A 26,597-nucleotide genomic window follows, 5' to 3' on the forward strand; every position below is an offset into this window, starting at 1 on the left:
TAGTGATGTGGGAGCTCTAATGCAGTTTCCAGAAGTGACTCTTCTGAGAAGAATTGCTCAGGTGCAGAAGGCTTTTTCAAGCAGTGCTAAGCATTTTCTGCTCAGAGATGCACATGTGAAACTGTTTGCCAGGCACTGCAGGAACCTGCTGACTTGAGGCTGTGTGCCCAAAACTGCAAACCTGGTGTACTGAAGATGGTGGCAGCACAAGCACCTTGAGTCCACAGAAACTGTGTGACTAAAAACATTCCTGAAGGTATTTTGATGATAAAGATCCCCTCTCAGCTGAGAAATGCTGAAAGCCTCTGCAGAGTCAGTAACATGCACTGAGGTGACAGGGACAGCACAACCATCCAGATGCTTTGCTCTCCACCTTGTACATTTGTGCTGATCCTGCCTCTTCTCTTCCATGTTCTCAGTTACTCTTCTGAATGTAGGAGCAATAATCCATGGAACATGATTGCTTGGCTGGGAAATCAATTTTTGTTTTAAAACTAGTAAATGTATTAAATTTTTGTTGTGCCTTCACATTCCTGGCACACTATAGGATTTTCTAAAACAATATGTAACCACCCAAACCCCCACTCTTCTGGGGGCTGTTTTTGCTGTCAGAGGATGCTGCTGTTCTGATGCTGTTACAGCCAAGCAGGACAATAAATTCTGCCCTCAAAGGTACCTAAAATCTAAGTGTTGACAGTGACACTTAGACTTTGGGTGATGAATTAAAAAGCTGAAGGGGTGAGAGGGTGAAGAACAAAATGCTAAACTATGTGAGAACTAAGGAATTATTCTGGGTGGATTTCAGTAGCAGAGAGTACCCAGCAGAGATAATTTTTAATTTTTGTTTTGTTTTTATTCTTGGTTCTCAAACAACTAGTTGCTATATAAAAACCAGGACTATGCATAACAATGCCATGCTTCTCAGATCTTGCGTGCTGCATACATGACAGATTTTTTGTTTCTTTTTATGTGCTGCTTTTTTAGAAAGAAAAATGAAAGGGAAAAAGTGTTTCCTAACCAGAAAACAAAACAAAACAAGGCAGCAAAACAATGCTATTCTGTACATAGCTCTAAAATCCTAGCAGTGCAGACTGTAGGATAATATATACAGCCATTAATTTTTTATTGATGGGGTGAGATCAGATGACCCCAAAACAGATGTCTGTGATGAAACCCACTCCAAAAATCTTATAAAAGTAAGCTGGGTGTGGCTATCTGTCCCACTTATTTTTCAATTTTTTGGACTTCCCCTAATTTTCCAAAAGAACCTTCTAAATTTAGGAAATGGCAGTGAGGGCTTGAAATATTTTCACAAACAAGGAAATAATGTAAATTAAATGTTTGCACATGACAATATTTTCAATTTAAAAAAAAAATATCTTATTAATTTTCTGTTTTCTTGCGGAGAGAATTTGTGTTTTAAAAACTATCTAGCAAAGGTGCTTGGTAACAGTTATCAAAACTGCTGGGGAACAGAGGCTTGAGCAGGAATAACATGAAATCAAATGGATCTATTCCAAAATGATACATTTTAGTAGCTCCCTAAGCATAACATTAAAAAAGATCGGATTTTGATTATGAGTCATCCTGGACTTTTGGGGGAGAATGAGGTTTGTGGCACCGATGATGCAAAATGAATCGAGGATGTCTGTGGTAACTGCAAAGATCAAAGGCTTCATTTCAGCTACAAACAACTTTGGTGTTACTGTAGATATATTTTATGTGCAACATTTTGTTTTCTATACAACATTTAGATCCTGCACTAGAATCTGAGCTAGATTAATAGTAAACTAAGTAGCAGCTAAATGTTTCTTTTTTTGGGGAATTTAGTTATTTTGGCCAAAGTCAGCATTTCCATGAAAACCTGCCAAGTTCTCCACTGAAGCTCACTGTGGAAAACCTCTAAAGCCCTGCTGAAATACAAATGAGAGCATGTGTGTCCTTAGAAAGGTGCAGAATAAAATCCCAGTATGTCTAAAAAGTACAGACCACAAGAGCTGAATAGGAAACAGCAAAATATGGTTTCCAGAACCAAACACTCCTCCTGCAAAAAAGCCTGTGAGTAAAGTTATTGAATGAGAAGGCATAGAGAAAATTTGGGTTGGCATGTGCATGGCTCAGTAGCCCACAAAGGGGTGGCCACCTGTCATTGCTTGTATTTACATAAATTACCACCTCCCAGTATATTACTGGGAGATGGTAACTTATGCAATAGCTCACCTTGGGTTTAGGTACAAGGCTTTAGGAAAAAAGGTAAAGATTAAGATCATGAATGTAGGAGTTCAAGAGATAAAAGGCAAATAACATATTTTAATAACACTACTGAAAAAGCTGCACCAAATCCCCCAAAAAACAAATCCAAGACCCAACTCCCAAGCTGGAATTCAATGTGAGTGTTGGGTGGCTGGGGCTGTGACTCTGCCTTGGTGCCCTGGGGGAGCAGCAGCTCTGTGCTACTCAGCTCTGGCTCACAGCCTTTCCCAGAGGAGTAGGGCTGGAGCTGGCCTGATGGGAGCTGGCACTGCTTTATGGAGGTGTCATGTCGCTTGTTGCCTGTCTTTATACTTTTTGTTTCTAAGCTTCTGTTAAATGCTGCTTTGTAATGAACCACCACACATCCCCAAGTGGCAGACCAAGGCCCTGGGAACCTGACTCTGTGCCTGCATGGAAACAAAGCACTGCCTTTGACAGGCTCTGGGCAGGCCCAGCCCTCAATGGACTGTCTGTCCTTCTGTCCCCAGTTTGTATTTTCTGTCTGGAAAAACAACAGCGAGCGTGAAGGCACAAGCATGCAGGGAGCAGAACAGACTAGTAAGGAATATAACTGTATACAACATTTTGTGTGCCTCTGTTCCAAGTTATGAAAACCAAACTACTACCTTATGTTTAGGTGGAGTCCCCCTTTTCTTTCTTTATATGTCAGAAATAACTTTTGCCTTCTGTATGAATGTTTGCAGCCTGTCCCCCAAGGCTTTCCTCCGACTGGCTCCCTTTATGTATCTGTCTTCTCATCATTGACCCACTTCAGTTCATATTCTCCTTGGCTATGAAGCAGTGTTTCTATTTAATTAGCATTGAATCTCCTGCTGCTGTATGTAGCCTACAGTCCTAGGATGTCTCAGACAATTCTGTAGTTTGTGGCTGCAGCTGCCTTCTCTCATTTTGAAATTATCAGCTCTTTCAAACTTAGTTGAATACCAACCTGTCTTGAGATTGCTAATAAAATGAGCTAATGAAATAGGCTGAAATTCTAAGCCCTCCTGAGATCGTTTCTCTTGTGTAAAATCAATATTAATGATCACCCCATTTCTTCCTAACCACACAGCTGCTCCAGGCTTAATAGTTTTGGAAAGAATTAACCTTGCATTAATTGCAGAACTAGCTATAAATAAACAAATTAGCTGATTTATAGTATTCCTGCATTCTAGTTAGTAGCTCATCTCTTAACATGAATGACAGATGATTTTAGAGTGATTAACTTGTGCAGACCTTTTAGGAAAATATGATTAGCACTTCTGATTAATGACTCTGTGCTGTTTTTGCATTTGAACATCAAAGAAAAAAGGTTTTGCTCCTGTTGAAGTTTAGAGCAAGGTGCTCTGTTATTAGAAGAGTGTCACTTCTTCAAGGTTGATTTATTTTGAAAGGAAGGGTCTAATTAGTAGTCATTTTTTAGTTATCACTACAAGCCCCCTTGTCATCAGCTTTCTGCAGAGAGACCCCCTGTGTGTGCCCCAAGCCCATGGTTCTTGACACGACTTCATCTCCCCCACACCTGGGAGCACCTGGCCCTGACTCAAGTGGCTCTGAGACCTGGCAGAGACTGTGGGAAATGACATTCACTTCATGTGCTCCTTGGTGTTCTGGCCCAGGTGAAAATATCCAACTGTCAGGAGCAGGTCTAGCTGGGGAAGGGGAGGAGACAAATACCTGTCACACTGTGCTCCCCACAGCACACACCTGGACAAATACTGATTGTTCACCAACACTGAAAAATCAGCGTTCTTTTGGTACCAGTGATTCATACTGCAATCTTTGAACAGAAATAAGCTGTTTACTATTACAGGTTGAGTTTGCATTACTAGATCTTTATGTTCTACATCACTTACCAGCCAAGGCAAATCTATTTCTCTTTCTTGATGAATAATTAATAAGTTGAGGAATGCTCTCTATGCATTTTTTCAGCTTTCTGAGTATTTTGTCTAGAATGGTGATTGTTCTCATTTTTTATAACTAAACATACTTAATATATATGTAGTGTAATTTTGGACTCTGTTCTTGCTAAGTTAATGCCAAGTCCCCATTGACCTCAGTGCAGACAGAAATAGAATTCATTATTAGTGTTTATCTGGGAAGAAGAGATTATTAAACAGATATGTACCTGTACCCTTGTCATGAAATCCTGACTCACAATCTTATAAATAACTTTTTTAAATAGGATATGACAAAAAAGCAAATGGCTTTGGAAAAAATCAATCTTCAGAAATGTCTACTATATTTTGAGAGTATTCATGGACAGCCTGTAAGTATGCCATGGAAAGATAGGTAAATTAAAAATTATCTAACTTCTCTCACCAATATTTTTGGTATATTAAATATATTTAAATGAATTTTATGCAATTAACATAATTTTAGTTATTTCAAACTAATTTTCAGATATAAATGTTATTTCCTGATACTGATGAATTTGGTTTATATGTTAGAAATTAAAGTAAAATAAAAAGTGGCTCTGTATCTCTCCATGATTGGGAAATGCAAGATTTGAGGATTAAATTGGAAGATTATATATTCACAGCAGACTTGACTCTGCTATCATGTATGACAGAATGCTTATCAGCTGAGGAAGGTTTTATATAGGGCACCATCTGAGATATGAACTACAAAATTACCTGACCTGTCAAATGTGTTTGCCTTTACTACGCAGCAGGTCTTAAACTATTTCTTAAAATGTTTTCAAGGGGCTTCATTGCTGAATGTAGGTGCAAACAAAAAATTGCCACAATTGGTGAGATGATGATTTGAAAATTTGTCTACACAGCTGAGGAGTTTCTTTTTGATATCAATGTCTATATTCTTGTGAATGTCTGTTTCTGGCTAGTAGTTGTTGTGGTAAAGGGAACTTGCACCTCTGTTTGTCTAAAAAAATGCCAGTTGTTAAAATTATTATCTGATTCTGACCTCATTTTTGTTCATCTTCTTTGGGCTTGGAATGAGAGCTGAGGGATGGAGTAAGTATGCAAGAAGGGTATGAAGAAATTCTATTTCCTAAGAAGGAAAACAAAAAAATAAATTATTAGTGCAATGTAGAGGTAAGAGGTTGATTCAGAGATAAGAAAGAGAGTAACAGGGTGCCTTGTAGCACAGGATTCAGAAGGGTGTTCTGAGGGCTGAAGCAGCTCTGTAACAGCAGCCTTGAAACAGTGCAGTGTGCTGGGGCTGGTGTTTGCCCTGCTGATGTCTGGTATGGCGCAGCACCATCTTTATCCAGAATTACCTGACAAGGCCAGACAGAGAGACCACTGACCAGGTTTAAAGCAAAAAAATTACCTCTTCTGGCTTGTTTGGCATTCCCTGGAGCTCTTTTGTGTTGTAGTTAAATGGAACATGATGCCTGGGGAAGAGAAGTGGGATAGGCAAGCCCTGACATTCCACAGTGAAGGGTGGCTCTAGAAGTGGTCCCTAAGCACTCCATCAGCCAGATGTGTGCAGTGTCACCAGCCTGTGATTGTCTGCTGTCCCCCTTGCTCCTGCTGACTGGGCATTTGCATTTGAGCAGCTCTGGACTATTGCTTGTGCCATCAGCCACTCTGTCTCTTCAGACCTGCCATGTGTTCACTCATCTGAGCGGGTCCACCTGGGCCTCTCTGCAGTGCCAGAAATCAGTGAAATTGCACCCAGGGAATGCTCATAGGTGTGGGAGCTGATGAGCAGAGGCTGATGGTGGACTAGGGAGCAAATGACCCTGTTTGGACATTTTACCACTGAGAAAAATGTTATTTCGGGGTGTAGGGATGTGGTGGCATGGTGTGATTGGTTGGCTGTTGGGGGGGGCAGGGAGATGGTTTGTCTTGATTTTGGGTTTTTTTCCCCTTGTGGAATTTGCTTGCTGCTTTTTTTCTTTTTTCCCTTAATGCAGTAGTCAATCAAGTGCACAGCTAGTTTCCCTAAGGTGTATTCTTGTATTTGTGAACATTTGTGCCTGGATCAGGCACTTAGCACCTGATTTAAAATCATATTCTCTTCTAAATCAATGCTCCAAGTGCTCATGAAATACCAAGAACAAAGTAGATGAACAGATGGTAAATCCCCATTGTGGAAAGCAGCTCTGGTGAGGGATGCAGGCAGCAATCCTGCACAGAGGCAGCTCCGTGTGCAGGCTGCAGAGCCGTGTTCTTGGTGCTCTCCATCCCACCGGGCCGATGAGTGCCTTATCCCAGGCAGGCTGTGCTATTCCTGCTGCTGCCATCACAGCTCAGGAGGTGAGCTGGCAATGCAAGGCACAGCAGCAGCACACCTGAACTCCTCCTGCTCTAGCAGCAGCCTCAGAGAGAGAATAATTTACCCTCTGCCTGGGCAGTGTGGCTCAAGAAAGTGACGAAGCCATAGTGGGTATTCTCTGTTAGAAAATAGATTGCCATTTTCCTTTTTAGAAATTGCACAGAATAAATGACAGTTCCCATGGAATATCTATTGAAGCAAAATACACATCTGCTCATACTCTTCTAATACCTTTCTCAGCTTTACAGGAGAAAATGAGAATCTTTTAAATGTACTTTTTTTAATTTTTTATAATTTTTGAGGGCTATGTTTTGTTATGATTTCTCTTTAGGTAACTAAGCAAGAAAAGAGTCTCATGAAACCTCTTTACGACAGATACAGAATTATCAAGAAACTTCTGGCTGCTCCATCTTTGATCACAACAATTGTAAGTTGGAAAGAATTCATCCAATGCCAAGGAAACACACAAAATGCTGTGTTTGATTTGTACCTGTATGTCCATTTAGCAACAATAGAACTACTGATACCAAAAAAACCTGCTGATTGGTTAACACAGGGTGTTGATACTTCAAAATGCTCTGTAAAATTCAACTTCTATGCATGCTAGAGGTTCCAATGTGCAGCAGCAGTTTCTGAGGCAAGAACTTCAGAGGGCTGGGTAAGACTTCAGAGGCTGGCATTAATTTTCCATCGTGGCAAACATCTGCCACACTGGAGGAAACCTCTCTCTGTGTATGAAGGACTCTGCAGTCATTATATCTAACTTTTTTATCAACAATGCTTTTATCAATCATGTAGCACATACATGAAGTTTGTAGTACTTTAATAACATATTAGTGCAATGGAACAGTGCTGGTCTCATAGTGAGTGAAGGCAATGGAATCTGGCTACTTGGAAGTTAATTAGCATGTCTACCAAAAAGATTAATCTAATAGCAGTTGGGACTAGGTCAATTTTAAAAATTATTATTGTCTTGTTAGATGACAGTGTAACTTTAGTTTCTTTGAAAAATCACAGTGCAAAGCTTGGCACACTTGCACCTGGATGTTTCATTGAAAAATTTCACTGCAATTCCCCCTAAGTGTTACTTGTTAGGAGCTTTGCCCAGTGGAGTTTTTAAGTTTAAGCTCTGGTTTCAATAGCTCAACTTTTTTTCTGAGGATGGAGGAATGTGAGCAAGACACCAGTATCAGTCTACTTCAGTAGTTAACACTAGTGGCTATAAAACGTGGAATCCCTCCCTCCAACTCTTTCTACAGTCAAAACATATGGATATAATACACATACAGGAGATGTGTATATGAGAGGAGTAGAAGTTCCAGCAAGACTGTATTGCTTACATAAATACAGAATGGTAGTTAAATCTTTGCTACATGTAAAGGCTTTTGAGCAGACAGAAATAAATTGCTGGCTGGAGATACTTGGAGCAGGGCCAGCTTCTGTCCTTTTTACTCCTGGTAGCAATGCAACCCAGTGACCCCAGGAGTGCTTTTGTGAGCAGCCTCAGGTAGACCTGGTAAACCTTCCAATATGTCTATTCTGTTTTGAATACATCCAGGAAGTCAGATCCTAATTCTTTATGTTGTCAGCCTATTACTGAAAGCATTGTAATTTAAACAATTAATTTGATAATGTTTTGCATTTCCCAAGCAGGAGGAAGAAGACTCAGATGAAGACCGTTCTCAAAGCAGCCATGAGTTATCATCTGGCCCAATGTCTTGCTTCCCTGTTGAAGAGCACCTGTGTTATTCACAGGAGGAGAGTGAGCCTGCACATATTTCACCTCTGGATGAAAAGAAAGTTTACAGACAAACAGCCTTGTCAATGTCCAATTTACATGAGGCAACAATGTAAGTTCTCTCTGTTTTCCCCCCACATGTTTAAAAACATTTCTTGTAGACTTTGTAAGTGAAATATGAGCCTTTAAGAGAAATATGAGCCATACTTGTTGCACAGGTATATTCTATACCAAAGGAGTGATTCAGTGCTTTCTTATGGGAGAGGGGAGGCAGAGGAGATTCATTGTTTGGGCAGCACACTGGTGGTTTGAGCTGTTTATTCAAACAACGTTTTGTCTCCAGGAAGAGAAAGGTAACTGGTGCCTTCCGTGAACAGATATGTTCTCATACCTTAGGGGATGGTATCTTTTGTGTTTTGATGGAAGGTCTTAGATGCATAAATGAAGCTAACTAGACTCTAACACTATAGAGATCAAATAAAAATTACTTAGATTTCTATGTAACTCAACTATGTGCACAATGGTTTGCTTATAAATGCTGGGAGGATATTTCTGTGCATTTTGTCATTATGAAAAAAAAATTACCAGGAGCAAAGGTCATAACAGAATTCTCTCTCTGCTTAAACCCTTATCCTCTGAACACTAGCTAAAACATGGCCTCCAAAAATTACGCTTCTGGGTACCACTGGCATTTCCACTGCATCACAGTAATGATTGGGAGCAGCTGCAAATAGGAGCAGGGCTTGCACGTGGACTGTAATTCAGCTACAGCATTTCCTCCTGTGAGATACTGAGCCCTGTCAACTCCATTAATTCCACAGGGAATTGGGGCCAGTAGCAAGGCTCAGTCCTGAATGCTTCTCCTCTTCCATTGACCAGAGTCTCTGCCTTCCCTTTACTAGCTGGAACACCAGTAAAAGGGAAGGAGTACAGTGTTGTATGGAGTGTGATGGAATGTCTTGGGGCTCTGGTCAGTGCCTGCCAAGGGCCCAGAGCAGAAGCTCAAATCCAGGGCTTTACAACCCTCCCAAGCACGAGAGGATTTCATGTTCCCGTCTCTGTTCCGCAGGCCAGTTCTTCTCGAACATCTCAGAGAAACAAGAGCTGATAAGAAGAGACTTCGCAAGGCTCTTCGAGAGTTTGAGGAGCAGTTCTACAAACAGACAGGAAGGTAACTCAGCAGGACCCTCTCCTTGTCCCCTTTGGGTCCTGGGCAGGGGTGTTTGTCTCTGTGAGGATGGGCACTCTGGGGTGCACAGGCCAAAGGGGAATGCACCTAAGGGCAGGAAAATACCCTCGTATTCACATGCTCTCTGAACAGTGATTTCACTTTCTCAGGAGAGAAAGCAGAGAAAAGAATGATTAAAACAATTCTTATCTCATTTGCTGCTCTTGTGTTTGTGCCCATGTGGAATGTGTTCTGGAGAGTGTTTACCTCAGGTGATTGCTTGATTGGATTCTGGTGATGGTGGTTTGGATTCATTGACCAATTGGATCCACATGTGTGTCGGGCCTCTCGGGCAGAGAGTCAGGTGTTTTCTAGTTATTTAGTTAGTGATAGTTCTTGTTTGTGTAATATAGTTATAGTATAATATAATATAATGAAGTAATTAATTAGCCTTCTGATATAATGGAGTTCTGTGCATCATTCTTCCTGCCTGTTGGGCATCTCAGCGCTGATACTATGGAGATGTCTGGTCTCTGGAGATGTCCATCTATCTCTCTGCTTAGCTCCTTCAAGATGTGGTCATCTGTGAGGAAAGCCAGGATTTGGGGATCTTCCAGGACATGCCTGCAATGAGTTTATACCCACCTCAGCACAGGATATTCCCTGAGCTCAAGGGAGGCTGCTGAAGTCTCTTTCTGAGATGTCACTCTGCAGGGAATAGACTTGGCAGTTGGGTCATTTTTAAACAGCCAGATTTTAAAACCAGAAGCTACTGGGGTTTTTTTTTTTACTCAGAATTAAATACTGGCCATTTTTCACTCTGTTTTTCCTCCTCTTCATTTAGCAAACATTTTTGTTGAAAACCATGGTGTATATGGGCACTGGTAACAGCGGTAACTGGTAACCATTTGCAAAGCACTATTATGACTTCTCTGCATATTTGAGAATCAAGTAATTATACTTCCCACAGCTGTCAAGAAAGTTGTCTAGTATATGAAAAGTCAGTATTTTAAATATGACTTTATTTCTGTATATTAGAGCTTTTTGGTCCTGTCAAATTATCTTAGTCATTTACAGTCAGTAAAAAAAACCCCAATCCTCATCAGTTATTGCAGAATTAATTTTTAATACTGTTTCTCTTCTTACTCATGAAAAATGATGGTGCTTTTATTTGCTTTTCATAGGAGTCCTCAGAAAGAAGATCGGGTGCCAATGGCTGAGGAATACTCTGAATACAAGCACACAAAAGCCAAAATCAGGCTTCTGGAGGTTCTCATCAGTAAGCATGATATTTCCAAAACAATTTGAAGTGAATGCAATGCTGTGATATTGTTCTCTAGGAAAAAAAAAAAAAAAAAAAAAAAAAAAAAGAGAGAGAGAAAAAATCCAAGCAAACAAGGAATGAAAAAGAGAAAGTAATTTTACAGGTCTTGGTCTGCTGCACGATTATTTGACACACTGAGATTTTTGATGCACTTTACCAATTATAATAGCTGTGATAAGAGAGGACAGCAATATGCAAGAATATTAAGCACGGGTGAGTGGAATATAGTATATATTTTTCCTTTTGAAAAAGCCTTGAAGTGCACTGTGAGAATGTTAAGAAATTAAAAGGATGCTGAAGTAATGTAGATTCTCAGTTTGACCCGGTCTAAAAGTGTGAGGAAATGTTCTGCAGGTTTTTAATACACCTTAGTACACGCTAACGTGCCACACGTTTGTTTCCAGAATTAACATGTGTTATAACTAATTAGTAATGTTGGCTATTAGGGTGCTGATTCACTAGATTAAAAGAAATGAATTTGAGTGAGTGAAGGAAACACTCAGAACATACACTAGCTGTCAAGACAGAGCTGCCATTCAATTCCAGTGGCTTCAAAGAAAGGTGCACAGGGAGAAGCAGTGCCAGGGCTGGGAGCAGAGCAGAGTGATGCTGCTTATGCAGGAAAAGGTCAGAATGAGACTGCCAAAGGGAACTGGTGGTGTTACAGGAATAAGAGAAAGTGCTTGGCAAAATGAAACAGCTACAGGTTGCTGAGAGAAGATGGAACAAATGTCCTGGCTGCTGTCCTTTTCACTAGTTCACAGGACCTGGCTCACAGAATTTAGAAGTCAGTAAATAGATCAACTACATGCTAATTTTGATTTCTCTATTAACCTTTGCACTTTGGTTTGCCTGACGCTATAACATTCGCTTCTCTAACTACCAAAGCTCGTTCAAACGCATGCACTTTGTAAAATGTTGAAGTCCTTCTTGTGTTATAAATTGCCACATATATATATATATAAACAGGATTAGATTACTGCATTATGCTAAGATATTTTGGATAGATAAAGTACATGGTATATAAGTGAGTGTCACAGTTATCTGATGAGGACTGCTAGACTTCTTGTTTACTGAAAATAAGGTTATAAAAAGTTATTTTTCCATTGGAGTTATGCATCTTTCTTAACTTTCAGAGCACCACACTTTGTAATATTAAGGAGAATTGTCACTGTTTGTGGTAGGCCATTGGTGTGAAAAGTGGACTAGTAATAGAAAGATTATCAGCAGGTTTTGTACTAGAAATTAAAAGCAGGGATTCTGGGAAATTCCTACCCCAGACAGAAAGGAGGGAAGAATTACCTAAAGAAAAGAAAAAGGGACTGGAACCAGTTGACTCATGTTTAGTGTTTTGCTTTACCTGTCAATTTGTATTGACCACATAGTATAAGCAACCTGTTTTTTATCTTGGTAAGAAGATTTTGATTTTATAAAGCCTATTATGTACCAACCATGTTTGTATTTATCTAGTATGTAATGGCATGATTTGGAAGATGTACACATCTTCAAGTAGTATGGAGGAAAAAATATGAACACTAAAAAAGGAATTTTTTATTTTGCACCGTTTGTTGTTTCAGTGTACTGATTTAATTATTTATAACTTAACTTTTATGAATCAGAAATGGTCTTCATAAATCTGTTTTAATTAAAGTCATCTAGAGCAACAGGAACAGATACAGAGCTGTTTGAAGTTTACAAACTACATCTTTGATAAGGGAAAATGATTTAATGACATGTATACAATTGATATTAAAATGTAATCTATATATTCTATATGATTGTATAATATTTTATACAACAGTACAAATAAAATATTTTTCTATTATATTTATTATGTCGAGACACAGTTTCTGTTTTCAGTTAGCTAATATAAATAACATAAATAACACTGTCAAACAACACGTTGGAAGTGCTGACATTTCTAGGCTCTGAAATTCAAATCATGCTGCAATTACAACCTTTCATGCTGTTCAGTTTCCCAGTACTGGTTCAGTAGTTAAAATGAATGCATATTTAAACACCATTTATAAGCCGTTATTTTTATTTTGCTAAAGCAGTTTATATAGGATTTTGTTATGTTTGGCAAGAAACAGAAAACAATTTTTGCAGCATCTAGGTATAAATGGTTGCCAGAAAGAAATCCAGGACTTCTAATCATTTAAAGCATCGGGAGAACAGAAGGGAAAGAGGGAGAGAAGAGATCCTAAGAAGGCTATTGGAGGTTCTGAAGACTGGTAGTTGCTTTTGGAGACAGCGGCATGTGCATGCTTCCGACAGAACTGTCTGACTATGGAAATGGGCAACAGAGGTTTGAAGGCTCCTAAGGAACGAGGGGAGTTTTAACGTCCAACACTGATATTGCAGGTCTTGCAGCTGGGATCTTTCTTTGCATTTGCAGTAGACAAGCTCATTAGTTGGTGACCAGTAATTTCAGCAACTGTGCCAAGGGACAGATCCACAGGATCAGTGTAAATTACTTCCAAAATAACATCCTGGGCATGATGGTAAACCATGACCCCGTCTTCTTCATCGCAGGTCAGAAATTTGTTATCTTTTATGTTTAGCTGGGGAAGGCGCTGCTTACAGAACTCATCTCCTGGTGACCCCACGGGGGCGATCACGAGGATGACGTAGTGGTAGGCTGTGTACATGCAGTAGAAGTCTCCAAAGTACAAGTTAGTATTTGGGTTGAAGAGTTTTTCAGCTGCAATCTCATACCTGTATCTTCCATAGGGTGAATCTTGGGGTGGCTTCCCAGTGTTAAACTCAGTGTTGCAGCTAAAGAAGATGCCTTCCAGCTTCCCACTGATCGGAGAGCCATGGCTGCCACTGTTATCCTTAACAGAGGGCTGCATAGCATTCCCATGATGCTCTCTACAAATGAAGGACTGGTATTGTTTATTTTGTAACACATGGCAGAGAAAAAGTGGAAAGTTAGGACATCATGCTGTTTGGAAACAGGACTGAAAGGACACAGAGGAAAACCATTAAACTGAAAGACAGGGTTAGTGTCAGGATCTTAGGACCAGGAAAATCAAGTGCCATCAGACTTGGGAAGAGCTAGAACAATTCCTGTTCAAGGGCAAAATCTGCTTTTCCAGCCTGCCTTCTCTGTCAGCTGTCTGGGTATCATATGCAGGCAAAAAAACCAAAAAAACAAACCCACAAACAAAAAAGCCCCCAAATCACAAGTGTCTTTAATTAGCTGATTTGTTCAGATTTACACTACATTTTTAACAATAAACACATGTTGACTATTGCAAGTCAGTCTCCATATGCTGAATATGCTGTTTGTTAATATGTATTTTTAGCATAGGCAGTATATAGTTCATGTAGTAGAATACTGCCAGTGAAAGTTATTTCTGAAGGATGCTTTTTAGAGAGGTTATAGGAAAGAATGTACTGTCTGCCAGTATTTTTTGTCCCCAAATGATCATTTCAAGTCTAATTGGTCTACTGCTGACTTCAATCAGTGCAGGACTGGGCACAGAGAATTAGGCAATTTGGTTAGTTTCCATTTTGGTTGGTATCCAGCTTCTGCAGTCACTAGTCCTAAGGGGGAAAAAAAGACTTTATTTTTTTTTTTTAACTTAGCTCAATTTTATTCCAGTGAAAAGAAATGTACAACAAACAAGTGAATTTTTGAAACCCCAAATCCCAAATTGCATTCAGCAGCATTAGGCTGCTAAATTTAGGAGAATACTCCAAAACACCCCCTCTAACACTCCTTAGCACCTGAGATTTTTATGTATAGCAGGGCATTCCCCTGTATTTGTGTCCCACACAACTCTGGAAGTGCTCCAGTGGCAGCTTTGACTCTGTCTGCACCTGCTACCACATAATACCTGAAAGGGAACCATCCTCTTTTGTAAGACCTGCAAAACACCACATTTGCTAGGCACCCTTAGAACAATGTCTTTATACTCACTGACATGACAGACTAAAAATGCATGAGGCTGCATGGGGCTGGAGATTCTTATGATTTTTATATTCCCCTCTTGCTTTGTTTTTACTTTTCTTTTTTCCTTCTTTCAGGAAAGGGGAAACTAGCCAAGAAAGTCTGTTCTCTCTCTGCTTCTAACTTGCAACAGGTCCATGTAAAATGGTGCTGTGTGGGAGAATATTTTGCTTGGTTAAAGTGGGAGGTAGCAGTCAAAGCAAACAAACTCAGTGTATACATTAAAAAACAGCTCTGAATCAACTCAGTAATGTCTCCAGCTGTGATTAGTTTTTTCATTATTTATAATCTCCTCAGCAGCACATCTTTATTTTACTCTAAGATGCATTTCAGAAGTCTTCTGAGCCATTCAAATACTACTTATTGTCTCAAGCCCTATTTCATAAGCCCTATTGATTGGCGTGGGGAGTATAATTAGGATTTTATGACTGAAGAGATTACTAGGGAGAAAAAAAGAGAAGAAAAAAAAAGGTTGAATAAGCTTAAGTAGCCACCTGAAACCTCTGCAACCTGAAAAGTCAAGCTTCATTCTTAGGAAGTAGGTTCCATTTCTGTGGCAAGATACTGACATCCAGTGGCCAATTAGGCTAATTATGGGTCGCCCTTTCGAGGAATCTGAGCTGCTTTTGGTGCTCCCAGCCCAGGTAAGCTGCAGTGACACAAACAGCCCTTCTGAGCTCACCTCAACCCTCCATTAGGGGCTGCTGTTTTAGCACCAGGAACAGCTGCCTGTATGCCAATGCTACCAGAGCTTTTCCAGGCTGTGTGATGACACCAGAGACCATGACAGGCATGGGATGACAAGGAATTTTCCCTAATAGGAAGCACATGGTCAGGGCTTTTATAACACACAGACAGGTGTACTGGGGAAGGATTAGCCCTTGTGACTATATTAGTCTATTTCTGATCAAAAGAGGAGACCATCAGCCAGTTCTGGTAGTGTAGCTTCCCACTGGCCTGGTAAAACAGGTTTGTGTCTCCAGTTCACTAACAGAGGGAAAACAAACGCATCACTATTGGTGTCAAACCAAGAAAGAACTTAGCAGGAAGAAGAGGAACAGACAGAGTGCAATCAATTAGAGTCACGTTTGGCAGAACAAGGCTAAACCCACAGCTATAAATGCACTCAGTGGCAATTTTCAACACTAATGAACACACAGTCAGATGCACTATGATTACATAGCTGAAAACAAAGCAGTGTGAGGATCAGAACAGCACAGGCATTTCCCTTCTGTGGTGTCCAGCCCAGGGTGGCAGCAGTGGTTATGAGGGTCTCAAAGAACCTCAACAACTGCAATTTATTCTCTACTTCTACTGAGTTTTGCAGCTGTGTCCCTATGTGCAATAAAATAATCCTTCCAAAACACAGAAGGAGAAGAGCAAGTCCATGCTCTGCAATATCCAATACACTCCTGGAATAAATTAGATACCCAAGACTACAAAATGGGAATGTTTGCAAATATAGTAGAGTCTGTTCTTTGAAGCTGGATTGCCTTGAGTTGTTTTTAAAACTTTCCATTCCAGGCAGGTACTAGTGGGACACTCACATAAAACTGAAATTATGTGGCCCAGCAGGGGCCCTATCTCCTGATGAATATTAAAGAAGCACAGTCAGTGGTGCAGCCTTCCAACACACTGCTTACCTCTCATCCATGTTCTTCTAACAGGAGAAGGTTACTCTGTGTGGCTGTTCCTGCTCATGCAGCACGAGCTTTGACTCCTTCTATCATAAAGTCTGCTTTTCTCGTATCCTGATGCTACTGGCTGTGTGTGGAGGGCACGCTGGGTCTCCAACAGAACAGGGAACCTACCTCCAGCTATCCTGTTTTTCATTCCAGCTGAAGCATGGTGGTTTAACACTGCGTAAACATAATGCCCTCTCACTCACCACATGGTCTACAAATTAACATTCGGATTGCAGAGTCTGTATAACCGCATTTGAGCATGGAAATAGGATGGTTGTACATGGGAGAGCAAATATTTGAGATGGAACTCTTACATGCAGGCAAACGCCTGTGCACACTGCTGTACACTCCTACTGTCAGTCACCTCACTCTTAATTTCTCAGTACAATGGAAATATTTGGCTCCTAAACTCTCCATTATGATTACAGATGCTTTAATGAGGCTGAAGTCCCAATGAGTACTTCAGTTTCTGCTTCAAAACACAGATTTTTGTTGCCAAATGGAGGTGCTGAGTTAAGCAAGGTGAAAGAAACAATTTGTGTTTTATTCTTTGCCTTCCTCTGAACGGGCTATAAAGCATATGGACATTCTGCTCTAGCTTCAGCACAGCTGTCTCTATTTACTTATTTTCATTAGTCCTTTAATTTGCCAAAGGACTTTGAATATGTTTAGTTTCTTACCTGATATAATCAAAGTATTCTTTGTGCTGATTCCGATAAAAAACAGACAGTTTAAGCATACGGCCTGCAATCACTTCAGCTTTTTCCAATAGCTGTGTTAGGTGAACTTTTGAATAATCTGGAAAGGAAAGACAAACTGCTAGTAGAGGGGGCAGGAAAAACCACAACACTCCAAAAGCCACAGACACGCAGACTGAAAACTAGGAACAGTCTTGGTAATATACATCACATCATGCCCCAATTCTCAACAGTGGAAACAAACAAATCAAATGGCACGAGCAGGTGTTTGTGATTCTCCCCACTCCTTCCTCACAAAGACTCTGCAAGCCTACAACAACTTTCAGCTCAGGATTTCCTATGTTAGAGCTGGTTTCCCTGTGTTTGGGACTGCAGTGCAGCTCAGGACTGCAGAGGAGCTCAGGACTGCCCTCTCTGGCTCATATCAGTTGATAAACTATTTGCTACATACCTGGTTGTGAGCCAATAGCCAATGACAGTACTAACAAGGCTTGCTTAGGACCCAGCTTAAATGGCTTCCCAACCAACATGGGATTCATACTGAGCTTGCCTCAGTCCTCAGCTTTCACATAGGCATGCACAGTGACAGCAGGTCATGAACATCCAAAGGAAACCTTATAAATCAGACAGGCCAAAGTGATGCTGAAGATGGGGTGTAGATGGTGCTGAGGCTTTGCAGCATGCAAAGAAAGCAGAGCAGCAGAATGTCTTAAGCTGTCAGGGAGCTGCCCTTCTACCTTTCCCCACAAGTGCTGATAGCCAGTGACAGGCACACAAGTGGCCCTTTCCTAGCCTGGGACAAGCAGTGGTGCCAGGCACAGCACTTTGGGACAGCTAAGCTATTGCACAAGTAAAGGGCAGTCCAGCTGCCTCTGCTTAACGTGCCAAACCTCGGCACATACAAAGCCTAAAGTGTGAATTCCAGTTTCCAGGGGTGACTATTTAAGGCCACCAGCACAGCTGGCACGGCAGGTGCCCAGCCCAGTGTGGCAGCGGAGGCAGCACTAATTGACTCAGCCTGTGGAGCAGGATCCCTCAGCAGCGTTACCTGCGGTGCAGAACTCGATGATTTCGCTCCACTCGGACACGACGTAATCGCCATCGACCTGCTTGGAGGCCGTCTGCACCGCCACCGTGTACTCTGTCCTGGGGCTCAGGAACCAGTGCCCGCGCACGGTCATGGGCAGAGGAACGGCCTTGGCCACCAGCTTGGTGGGCACATCCTGCAGACAAAAGCACCAAAGGACACGCAAGTCAGCAGCGAACCCAAACCAATCTGCCACCCTTTCCTTCACTGCTTTTGCAGCGTAGTCCCCAGTCCTGGCTCTTCTCTGCAAACTCCAGTTATTTCTCACAGTTTGTTGGTGCAGCAAAGTGAGCAGTGGCAGAGGACAGTGGTGTAAGGCCTGATCTAAGAGACATGGGGATAACTTGCATGTATGAAATAATTATTTGCTCCAAATGACTGTAGAGTAATGCTATTATATATAGCTCAAATGTATAATTCACTCTAGGATAATTTATGCTTACATATGCAAAGAAAGACATGTTATTGAGAACAAAGCTACCTTAATTTAAAAGCTTCTTGTGCTCTCACTGGTTTCTTTCAGCAATGTAATCAAACAAAATTCCTCCTGCTGTCAATCAGTCCAGCTACACTACTGCTGCTACCTTCCAAACTAAATTTCAACAGACAAAATTAAACACATTGCAGGCTGGTTCACATCTTTCAAAATGCCCTTCTGTACAGCAATGGCCAGAAGAAGCCTAACAGCTTGAGCCTACCACTGAACCTCTTGTTTTGCCCTACACTGCCCCTTCAGATCCTCTGTTTTGTTCTTCCAGGATATCAAAGCCCCAGGATGCAACCAAGAAAAATAGCTGCTTGCTGTAGTTGAAATACTTGATTTGTACAGTACCAAAGACTTTGGTGCAGACCACCAAAGGACAGAAAAAATGGAAGAACAGGACATTTTATGCAAGAACTGTGGGGGAAAGGACTCACAATGGAGTTCAATGATTCTCTGTAGTGTACCTGAGGAGCTGTGATAGAATGAGAGTCATTTATTATTGAATATTCACCAGTAACAATAGAAATGTGAAAAGTGGGCACTTTAAATGACATCCTTAACTGTCTACCTACAAATACTAGTCCACAATCATCTACCTATATATAGTAGTCCCATACTAGGACTACAGGTAGATGGACTACTATAGTAGTCCTATAGCATAGTAGTCTTTAAAGGAAAAAAGGAACAGAAGGGATCATGATCTCTAAGCAAGATCTAAAGGATTTTTTCCCCCTTGTCCTCTGTTATGGATAAAAGATCTTTCTCCTTTTGTTTTCCTATCAACAAAAAAATTATCTTCAGTTTCTGTATTAAGAAAGTGTAAAATTAGCAGCTTGGGATATTACAATAATTGATGTAATTGAGTCATAATCCAGGGTAAAATTTTGTTGTCGTGATTTCTTTTTTGTAAATTCTCATCTAAATCAAATAATAGTTGGGTAAAAACTTTATCTGAAAAGGAGAGAGTTGTGCATGCTGCAATTCATAATATATAGAGAAAAATTACAAAATAAAAAAAAAAGAACACCAAGTGACATTTAAAGCTACCACCCTGAAAGGCATCCCACTGGACTGAGTCTGCTACTGCTAATGCAGTCAGCAGGTGCCACATTTAACATCATTGGTCTTCCTGTCACCTGTTCTTGGGTTACGGTAAAAACAGCTTCCACCTGGGTCAAATCTCTGTGCTCACACCCCAGTGGTGGCTTTTTTCCCATTAATTTTGTCAGTTTTCATGTAACATTAAAAGCCTTGTTGCCCCAAGTGTCAAAGCTTTACCCTCCAGCTGTGCATCAGCTACCTCTTTTAACCATATCAAAAAAGCGAGAGAATACACCAAAAAAAAAAAAAAAAAAAAAAAAAGGTAGAAATAAAGGGGGAGACCACCACAGACCTGAGGGGTTTATGTCTTGCACAGCTGGAGAGGAGGGGCAGATGTGATGCCTCTCACGACTCTAATCTGCTGTTTTTTCCTAAGCAAACACCACATTTTTTAAAGGGCCACAATACAGAAGAAATATTCCAATATTCACACTGAAGTTCGTCTGGGGATTCTCCACCTCTCCCTTTCATCTCTCTTCTGCCCAGCTCTCATTCCTGGCTGAGCCACCAAAGAAGTGCAAAGCAGCTACTGTGCCAGCCCAAGGAGAGCCAGGATTCTAGAGTGGCAGATGGCTGCTCCACTACCAGCACCCACCAGACAGCTCTAAAGCTACCTAGATGGCAATAATTTCTAAGAACAGCCTGGGAACTTTGAATAACTAAGCAGCAATGTTTATGAGTCACTCTACTCTCCTTTTTAGGAAAAGAGGCAGCTTTCAGCCTTCAACTTTGTAGGAACTCAGCACATCCAGATTCTAGTCCCAGTTTTGATAAATATTTGAATATTTTTCTTATTACATGGTAGTAATCATATTTCCATATTTAAAAGAGAGGAGGTATGCAAAATGAATTGAAAAGACAAAAATCTTATTACAATTCTAGTCTTTGCACACCACTAGCAATACAAACCTCTTTCACAGAGATGATGATGATAGTCAAAAATAATAAAACTTCATGCACCCTAAGTATGCTGAATATACTTTATATATTTACCAAGAGAAACAGTATTGGAAGGTTGAATCATTCCCAGGTACACAAGAAAACAAAGAGCTCCCTTTCCTGAGGTACAGCATGGATCTATCAGGTGAAGTCTATATCACAAGTAACTTAGAGCCATCTGAGCAAACTGATACTTAATGTTAATTCTGTATAAGTCAGAAAATGAGCTGGTCCCTTGTGTTAACACCACAGAGAGATGGGCACTTGCAGTCCTTTACCCTACCTGTAATCTAGGTAAGGATGAGTTCTCCGTGCACAGGCATCTTCAGGGTGGTGAATGACTCCTAGGAGTAAATCCCAATGCTCTGTTTTATATCTAGGCAGTAGGGCTCACAGTTTTCTCTCTAAAAAAGCTCTGCCAGGAGAAAGGGCAGTGCTATCCCTCTCCTTTATGCAAAAGCTTTTTTAGGAAGTAATGGGATGGGTGGGGACTGGAGTCAGTTCCCTGCTGTGAGGATTCAGTGCTGGGCTATCAGCTCCTGCTGCTGAGCTTCAGCTGGGAAACTCCTATGGCCAACCTTAGAGGGAGGAAGGATGCTTGTCTTGAACCACACCTGGGTTACACCTTTGGAATCTGAGCACTTCAATTATCAACCCAAGTTCATTCTAGAAGGTGTGCTAAAAATTGCTTAGTACTAAAGATACATGAAAGCAAACACCCAAGTGCTCTGGCACAGAGCTGAGTATTCAGTCTGTGCTTTACTATTGTCCACTCTCTCTCTACTCTCTGGATCTCTGTCATTCAAGCTTGGGAATAAAACCATCAAAAAATCACACAAAAAATTTTTAACCAAGTCACTAACAAAATTAGTAGCAATCAATTTTTACTTAATTCTGACAAGACATCCAAATTATTCATCCTTTTAATTGATAGATTTTAGTCTCCTGTTCTTACAAAACCAATTACCTTTGTCCTTTGACTAAGCACTACTGCACAATAAAAAGCTAGGGAATTGCTGAGAAACACAAAATAAATCGAATAGCTTTTCTTTATTACACTACCAATATCCTTCCCTCCTTCCATTGTAAGTCTACAAGATTGTAGGTATCACAAGTCTGTGATAAAGATTCTAAAGTGTATGGGGTGTTTGCTCTACTAGAATGACTCTACTTTTCACAAAAATAAATGTTCCAAGTATACACCAGTTAGCACATGAATGAAAAAAACATGTAGAATAATAAAATAAATGAAATTAGAAAGCATCCATCCCCCTTTAGAGAGTATATTTATTCCTGCAGTGTAAAATGGGAATTTCAATTCAAAGGCTGTCAGTCCAAAATTAGTGAGAGTAAGAAAAAAGCAAAAGTCCCCTACTTTATTTGCTATTACAATTAAAAATGGGGCATAATACATGCCTATTATAACATTAGTTTTAGTAGTGCTTCACACACTGGTTCCTAGCAACTGCAACAACCTGGCCAAACGTGTAAAATTCTCAATTTCAAGAAATAGTACGAATTTTTCATTACTGCATATGTTACTTCCAACCCAAAACAACAAAAACAACAAAAAAGGTCAAGTAAGACAATTATACACCTGCCATTAATAAAAATCTCATAAAAATACTCTCACAATAAAAAGCCTCAGAGAAATTGGTGGGAATATCTTCTGTTTATCTCACTGGCTTAGAAACCAACAGTTATTTAGTGCTGAGAAAATTACAGCCCTTACATTTGTTTGGACAGTTATTTGTGCCTTGGCAAACCTTATCTTTTAGATAATGCCAACATTATTTTTAAATTTGAGGAATGTTCTGTCTCAGTGTTTCTCTGGACATCTCAGTATTTCAACTATTCTGAGGTCAAAGAAAATTTTGCTGGATTTGGGAAGTAAGGCATTTGCAGATCCTGCAATGCCTCCAATATGTTCTTGCACCAGAAGCTTGAGGAAAGAGGCCAGATGAATATTCAGGTCACAGTGATGAATGCTGCAAACTAAAATTGCTGGAAGCCTTCCTGGAGTGCATTAGAATTTGTGGCTCTTCTGTTGAAATGATCGGTGTTACTCTCAGGAGTCTGTCACTGAACAAGGACAGGCAGGGAATACACACATTTTGTAAATAATGATAAAGAACTAGTCAGGAATAAAAATGGCAGTCTTGCACTACATTGTAGAGGTTCCAAAAGTGCTTTCAAATGGAACAGAAAAGGTAATGTGCAGTTCTCGGTGAAACAAGTGTATTTGTGTGTACATGCACATAGGCTGGAGGCAGAAAATGTACTTTGAATAAACCAAAATCCTATCAGATTAATCAAAACCCACCTTTGTTGGATATCAATTCCTGTTTCCCATGGCCTGGCTTTGAAAGGTTAATAAAACATAGAGATTCATCTGCTTAAAATCAAGCATTTGTGCCTTGATTTTTAAATGAAAATTACCTTGTGTTTGAATTTGTTGGAATTCTTGTTTTCTTTCTTGTTGAGATCGATGAAGTAATGAGTAATGCGATCCTTGGATTTAGAATCCATGTCCCAAGAAATCTTGAAGGAATCACACGTGATGTTACTTATTTTGATGTTGTGTGGGACTGGAAGCTCCTCCATCTCTGCAATCCCACTATCTTGTGATTTATTCCCTGCGTGGAAAATAAGCACGATTTGTTCAGTGAAGGACCCATTTGATCAGTGTTTTGTGTGCTCCAGTAGCAGCACATCCCTGAACAGCCTTTCACAAAGGCTCAGAGGGGTCCTCAGCAGCCAGTGGGGTACAGTTATACAAGTCTGGATGTCAGTGATGGAAAGCATTGGAAAGGGATGAAATTACTCAGGTGAATAAGCACTAATAGCATGGTGCAGAGAGTGGCTGGCATCACCACTGTGTGTGCTTGCAGGCTGACAGGACAAACCACCTGAAGCTATCAAGTGCTCCAAGGTTCAGTTAAGAAGCCAGCCATGCCCACAGTTAACATAATGGCCCTATTCATATCTGTCAGCGACTTAAACACAAGCAGAAATCATATTCATCCTTAAACCACTTTTCAAGCACAAAACACAGCCAATCTCTGCAAGGTTTATAGATGCTGGATGCATATACACACATGTGTACACATATTTAAAACAGCAACTTCTTTGAAATGAAACAATTAACACTTTGGTGAGCCACAGCAAAAGGGACACAAAAGCAAGCTTCATTTTCTGTTCTTTATTCTTCCCATTTTCCCAGCTGAGACCCTGCAGTTTTCTTGGGAAGTTATTTTCTAAGTACATATGGGAGATGAACAAATGACCATTGACCCCAAAAAGAATCACTGGTTCTAAATTTAGGTCTCCCCTTAGTTCCCAAGGCAACTTTATAGTTCAGCATTCTGTGAACATTAGAATTCAGAAACGTTAGGTGTTCTTGCACTTACATAAGACCCAACTCAAAAGTGAACAAATGAAAAAAGCTCAGTAAGCAGAGAGAAAATACTGGGTAAAAAATGAAAAAATCTATATGATGTAAGAGAAGTAAAGAAACAGAACAGAAAAAAAAGAAAATTGAACGTAGATAAGGACAGATAGAACCAAAGGAGGAAACAAAAGCTAATGAAAACAAAAGCCTAAGAAAGGGAGGAAAGCTTCCAAATTCTGGCCAGATGATGAAGATGGGAAACTCATGCAGGGATGTTGGGCAATGCATTGTCAGAATTATTCACAGTCACATCTAATTATAGAAAAAGATAGTATTTATACTTTCATCATAGCTGGTAAAAAATGATAAAAAACTGAACTCAGTTTGGGCAGTAATAAAAGTAAAAACTTTACTTGGAAAACATTAGGAACATTTCAGCCTCTTAACTCTGCCAAAGAATTATTCCAGCACTTCAGTGCAGGAATATTACTGTGGGCCTGATTGTTGAAAATTCTGCCCATAGATATGTGAAATTCAATCACAGAGTCTGCAAAATTCATAGATCTCCAGCTAGTATTGTGAATAATGTATTTTTACTGATGACTTCAAGAAATAATAAAACTATTTTTCTGTTTTTGTCTTATTTTATGCATTTACATCTAAAAGATTGTCTATTCTTCAAACATCCTACTGCTTTTTTAAAATTATTTTTCAACTAATACCAAAATCAGTTAGTGCATGGTCTTGCTCAAAATGCCCCCTATTTGTGCCATACACAGTGACATTTCCAACAGCTGCACTGGCTGCAACAGACTCAGAAATACCAGTCATTACTGAAAGCTTTCTCTTCATATGAAAGACGTGGTAAGTGCTTTTCCCAACATGACATTTCAGAAAGCCAGCAGGGAGAAAATGGCACTGCTTTCTTTTGCAAGCAATTTGTATTTGAAAGATGACTGAAAGCTCTGCCAGGTACACTGAAAAGGCTTCATATGATCGGCTCTTCCAAGAGCGAGGCTCTGTGTTTAAGCAGAAGATGGAGTGTGGCTGCTGAGGTTCTCAGAGCTGGAGAGCTGGACAGACTGAGACCCCAGCACACTGAACACTGTGTAGCATCCTGAACATACATGCAGCCAGGAAATCCAAGCCATAAATCCACAATAGCTCAATGTGCAAATTGTTTGCCTAAAAATGAGATTCTGTATTCCATACTCAGGGCCTGAGCTGTGTTACCAACAGCCAAGGTGGTTTCAGCCTCAGGACATGTGCAAAGCAGTAATTGACCGCTTTGTCAAATTTTTACTTTGTCAAAAATAACAGAGAGAAAGAAACATTTTGGAGAACACCAGCGGCAAAGAGCAAAAGTGCTTCTGGAAATAGGTATCATTTTCTGTGCGTTTCTTGGTATTAATATCTGGCACACATCTTCAGATATCTGCACTCCTGTTCCTTTTAATTTCTTTGCTTTTGAAGTGAATAAATAGCTGTAAGTTAATGTCATGCAGAAAACCTCCAGGTAATTTTTAGGGTTAGGGTAGGGGTTAGGGTTGAAAGAGTCAAAGATCCTGCAGCTTCAGGAAAACTGAGGCTGGAAAAGGCAAGGCTATCCCAGCAGGGCCTCGACATTGCTGCTCCTGCATGTTTGTGATCTGGAAACCCACGGTGCTGGGTTAGGGGTAGGGTAGTGCTTAGACAGAAAACTAGGTGATACAACACACATATTTTAGGGGAAGTATAAAGACCACAAGGAAATCTAAGCACACCTAACATGCCAAGCTCCTGAAGAACCTCCATCTCTAACACTGGTCTTTTCCCCAGGACTGAAAGTTTGCTACAAAAAAGAAAGCCCAGATTCAGTGGTGATTGCTCTGTTCACCATGTCTGTCTGCATTCAAGCACCTCAAAGCAGCCTCTAGGTTGCTGCAAGGTTTTTATGGCGGGTGAGACATCCAGAAACCACTGAATGATTTGGGAATGACAAAGGCACAGGGAAGTCCTGGTGATATCCCACAAGCAGTGACTGGGAGGAAAGTCAGTGGCACCGTGGTGACCACAATATTCTGTGTTTGACCACAATATTCCCCTACACTGATGTAATTTCACTCATCAGGGCTGCTGTCATGCAGGAGAGGGTGCACCAAGTGCTGGGTGTAGTGTCTGGGAATACACACAAGACATTAAACTCCTGCAGTTACTTCTGTGAGCTGTCAGCTCCTTGAAAACCTAGGAATGTGATGAGGGAAATGTGACTCGGGTTCATGAGCCAGAAATAAGCGAGACTGTACTCACAAAGTACAAAATTAAATGCTAATGCTAGATATGTTCTGGGAAGATATCTGAAAATCAAAATATGTGTAGATAAGGATGAGAAGCAATTTCTGAAACCCTGAAAGATTAGGTTTATAGATAGATAGATAGATAGATACCAACAGCACATGTAATAAACACACTAAAGGCCAAACAGAATTTTATAATATGAATCACATTTTTTTTTTAAAAATCTCACCTTATGCAGATTTTAAAATG

General features: G+C 40.3%; 2 protein-coding genes across 3 annotated transcripts in view; one reads left to right on the forward strand and one right to left on the reverse strand.

Moving 5' to 3' along the window:
* FAM13C (family with sequence similarity 13 member C) overlaps positions 1-10,780 on the forward strand; it is a 124,174-nt gene extending 113,394 nt beyond the window's left edge. For both annotated transcript variants that reach the window (XM_041474470.1, XM_041474480.1), the window contains exons 19-23: positions 4,439-4,522; positions 6,830-6,925; positions 8,149-8,348; positions 9,306-9,407; positions 10,589-10,780. In XM_041474470.1, the coding sequence (XP_041330404.1) occupies positions 4,439-4,522; positions 6,830-6,925; positions 8,149-8,348; positions 9,306-9,407; positions 10,589-10,712 (606 nt within the window). In that variant the 3' untranslated portion in view covers positions 10,713-10,780. The remainder of the gene's footprint in view (positions 1-4,438; positions 4,523-6,829; positions 6,926-8,148; positions 8,349-9,305; positions 9,408-10,588) is intronic.
* Positions 10,781-12,350: 1,570 nt separating this feature from the next.
* Positions 12,351-26,597, reverse strand: part of PHYHIPL (phytanoyl-CoA 2-hydroxylase interacting protein like) — a 31,551-nt gene continuing 17,304 nt past the window's right edge. The window contains exons 2-5 of the mRNA XM_041474534.1: positions 23,120-23,316; positions 18,118-18,292; positions 17,052-17,169; positions 12,351-13,602 (exon numbers count right to left, since the gene is read on the reverse strand). Coding sequence (XP_041330468.1) covers positions 13,068-13,602; positions 17,052-17,169; positions 18,118-18,292; positions 23,120-23,316 — 1,025 coding nt within the window. The 3' untranslated portion in view covers positions 12,351-13,067. The remainder of the gene's footprint in view (positions 13,603-17,051; positions 17,170-18,117; positions 18,293-23,119; positions 23,317-26,597) is intronic.

Source organism: Pyrgilauda ruficollis, unplaced genomic scaffold, assembly GCF_017590135.1.
Source record: "Pyrgilauda ruficollis isolate IOZ18807 unplaced genomic scaffold, ASM1759013v1 scaffold11, whole genome shotgun sequence".
Taxonomy (NCBI): Eukaryota; Metazoa; Chordata; class Aves; order Passeriformes; family Passeridae; genus Pyrgilauda; species Pyrgilauda ruficollis.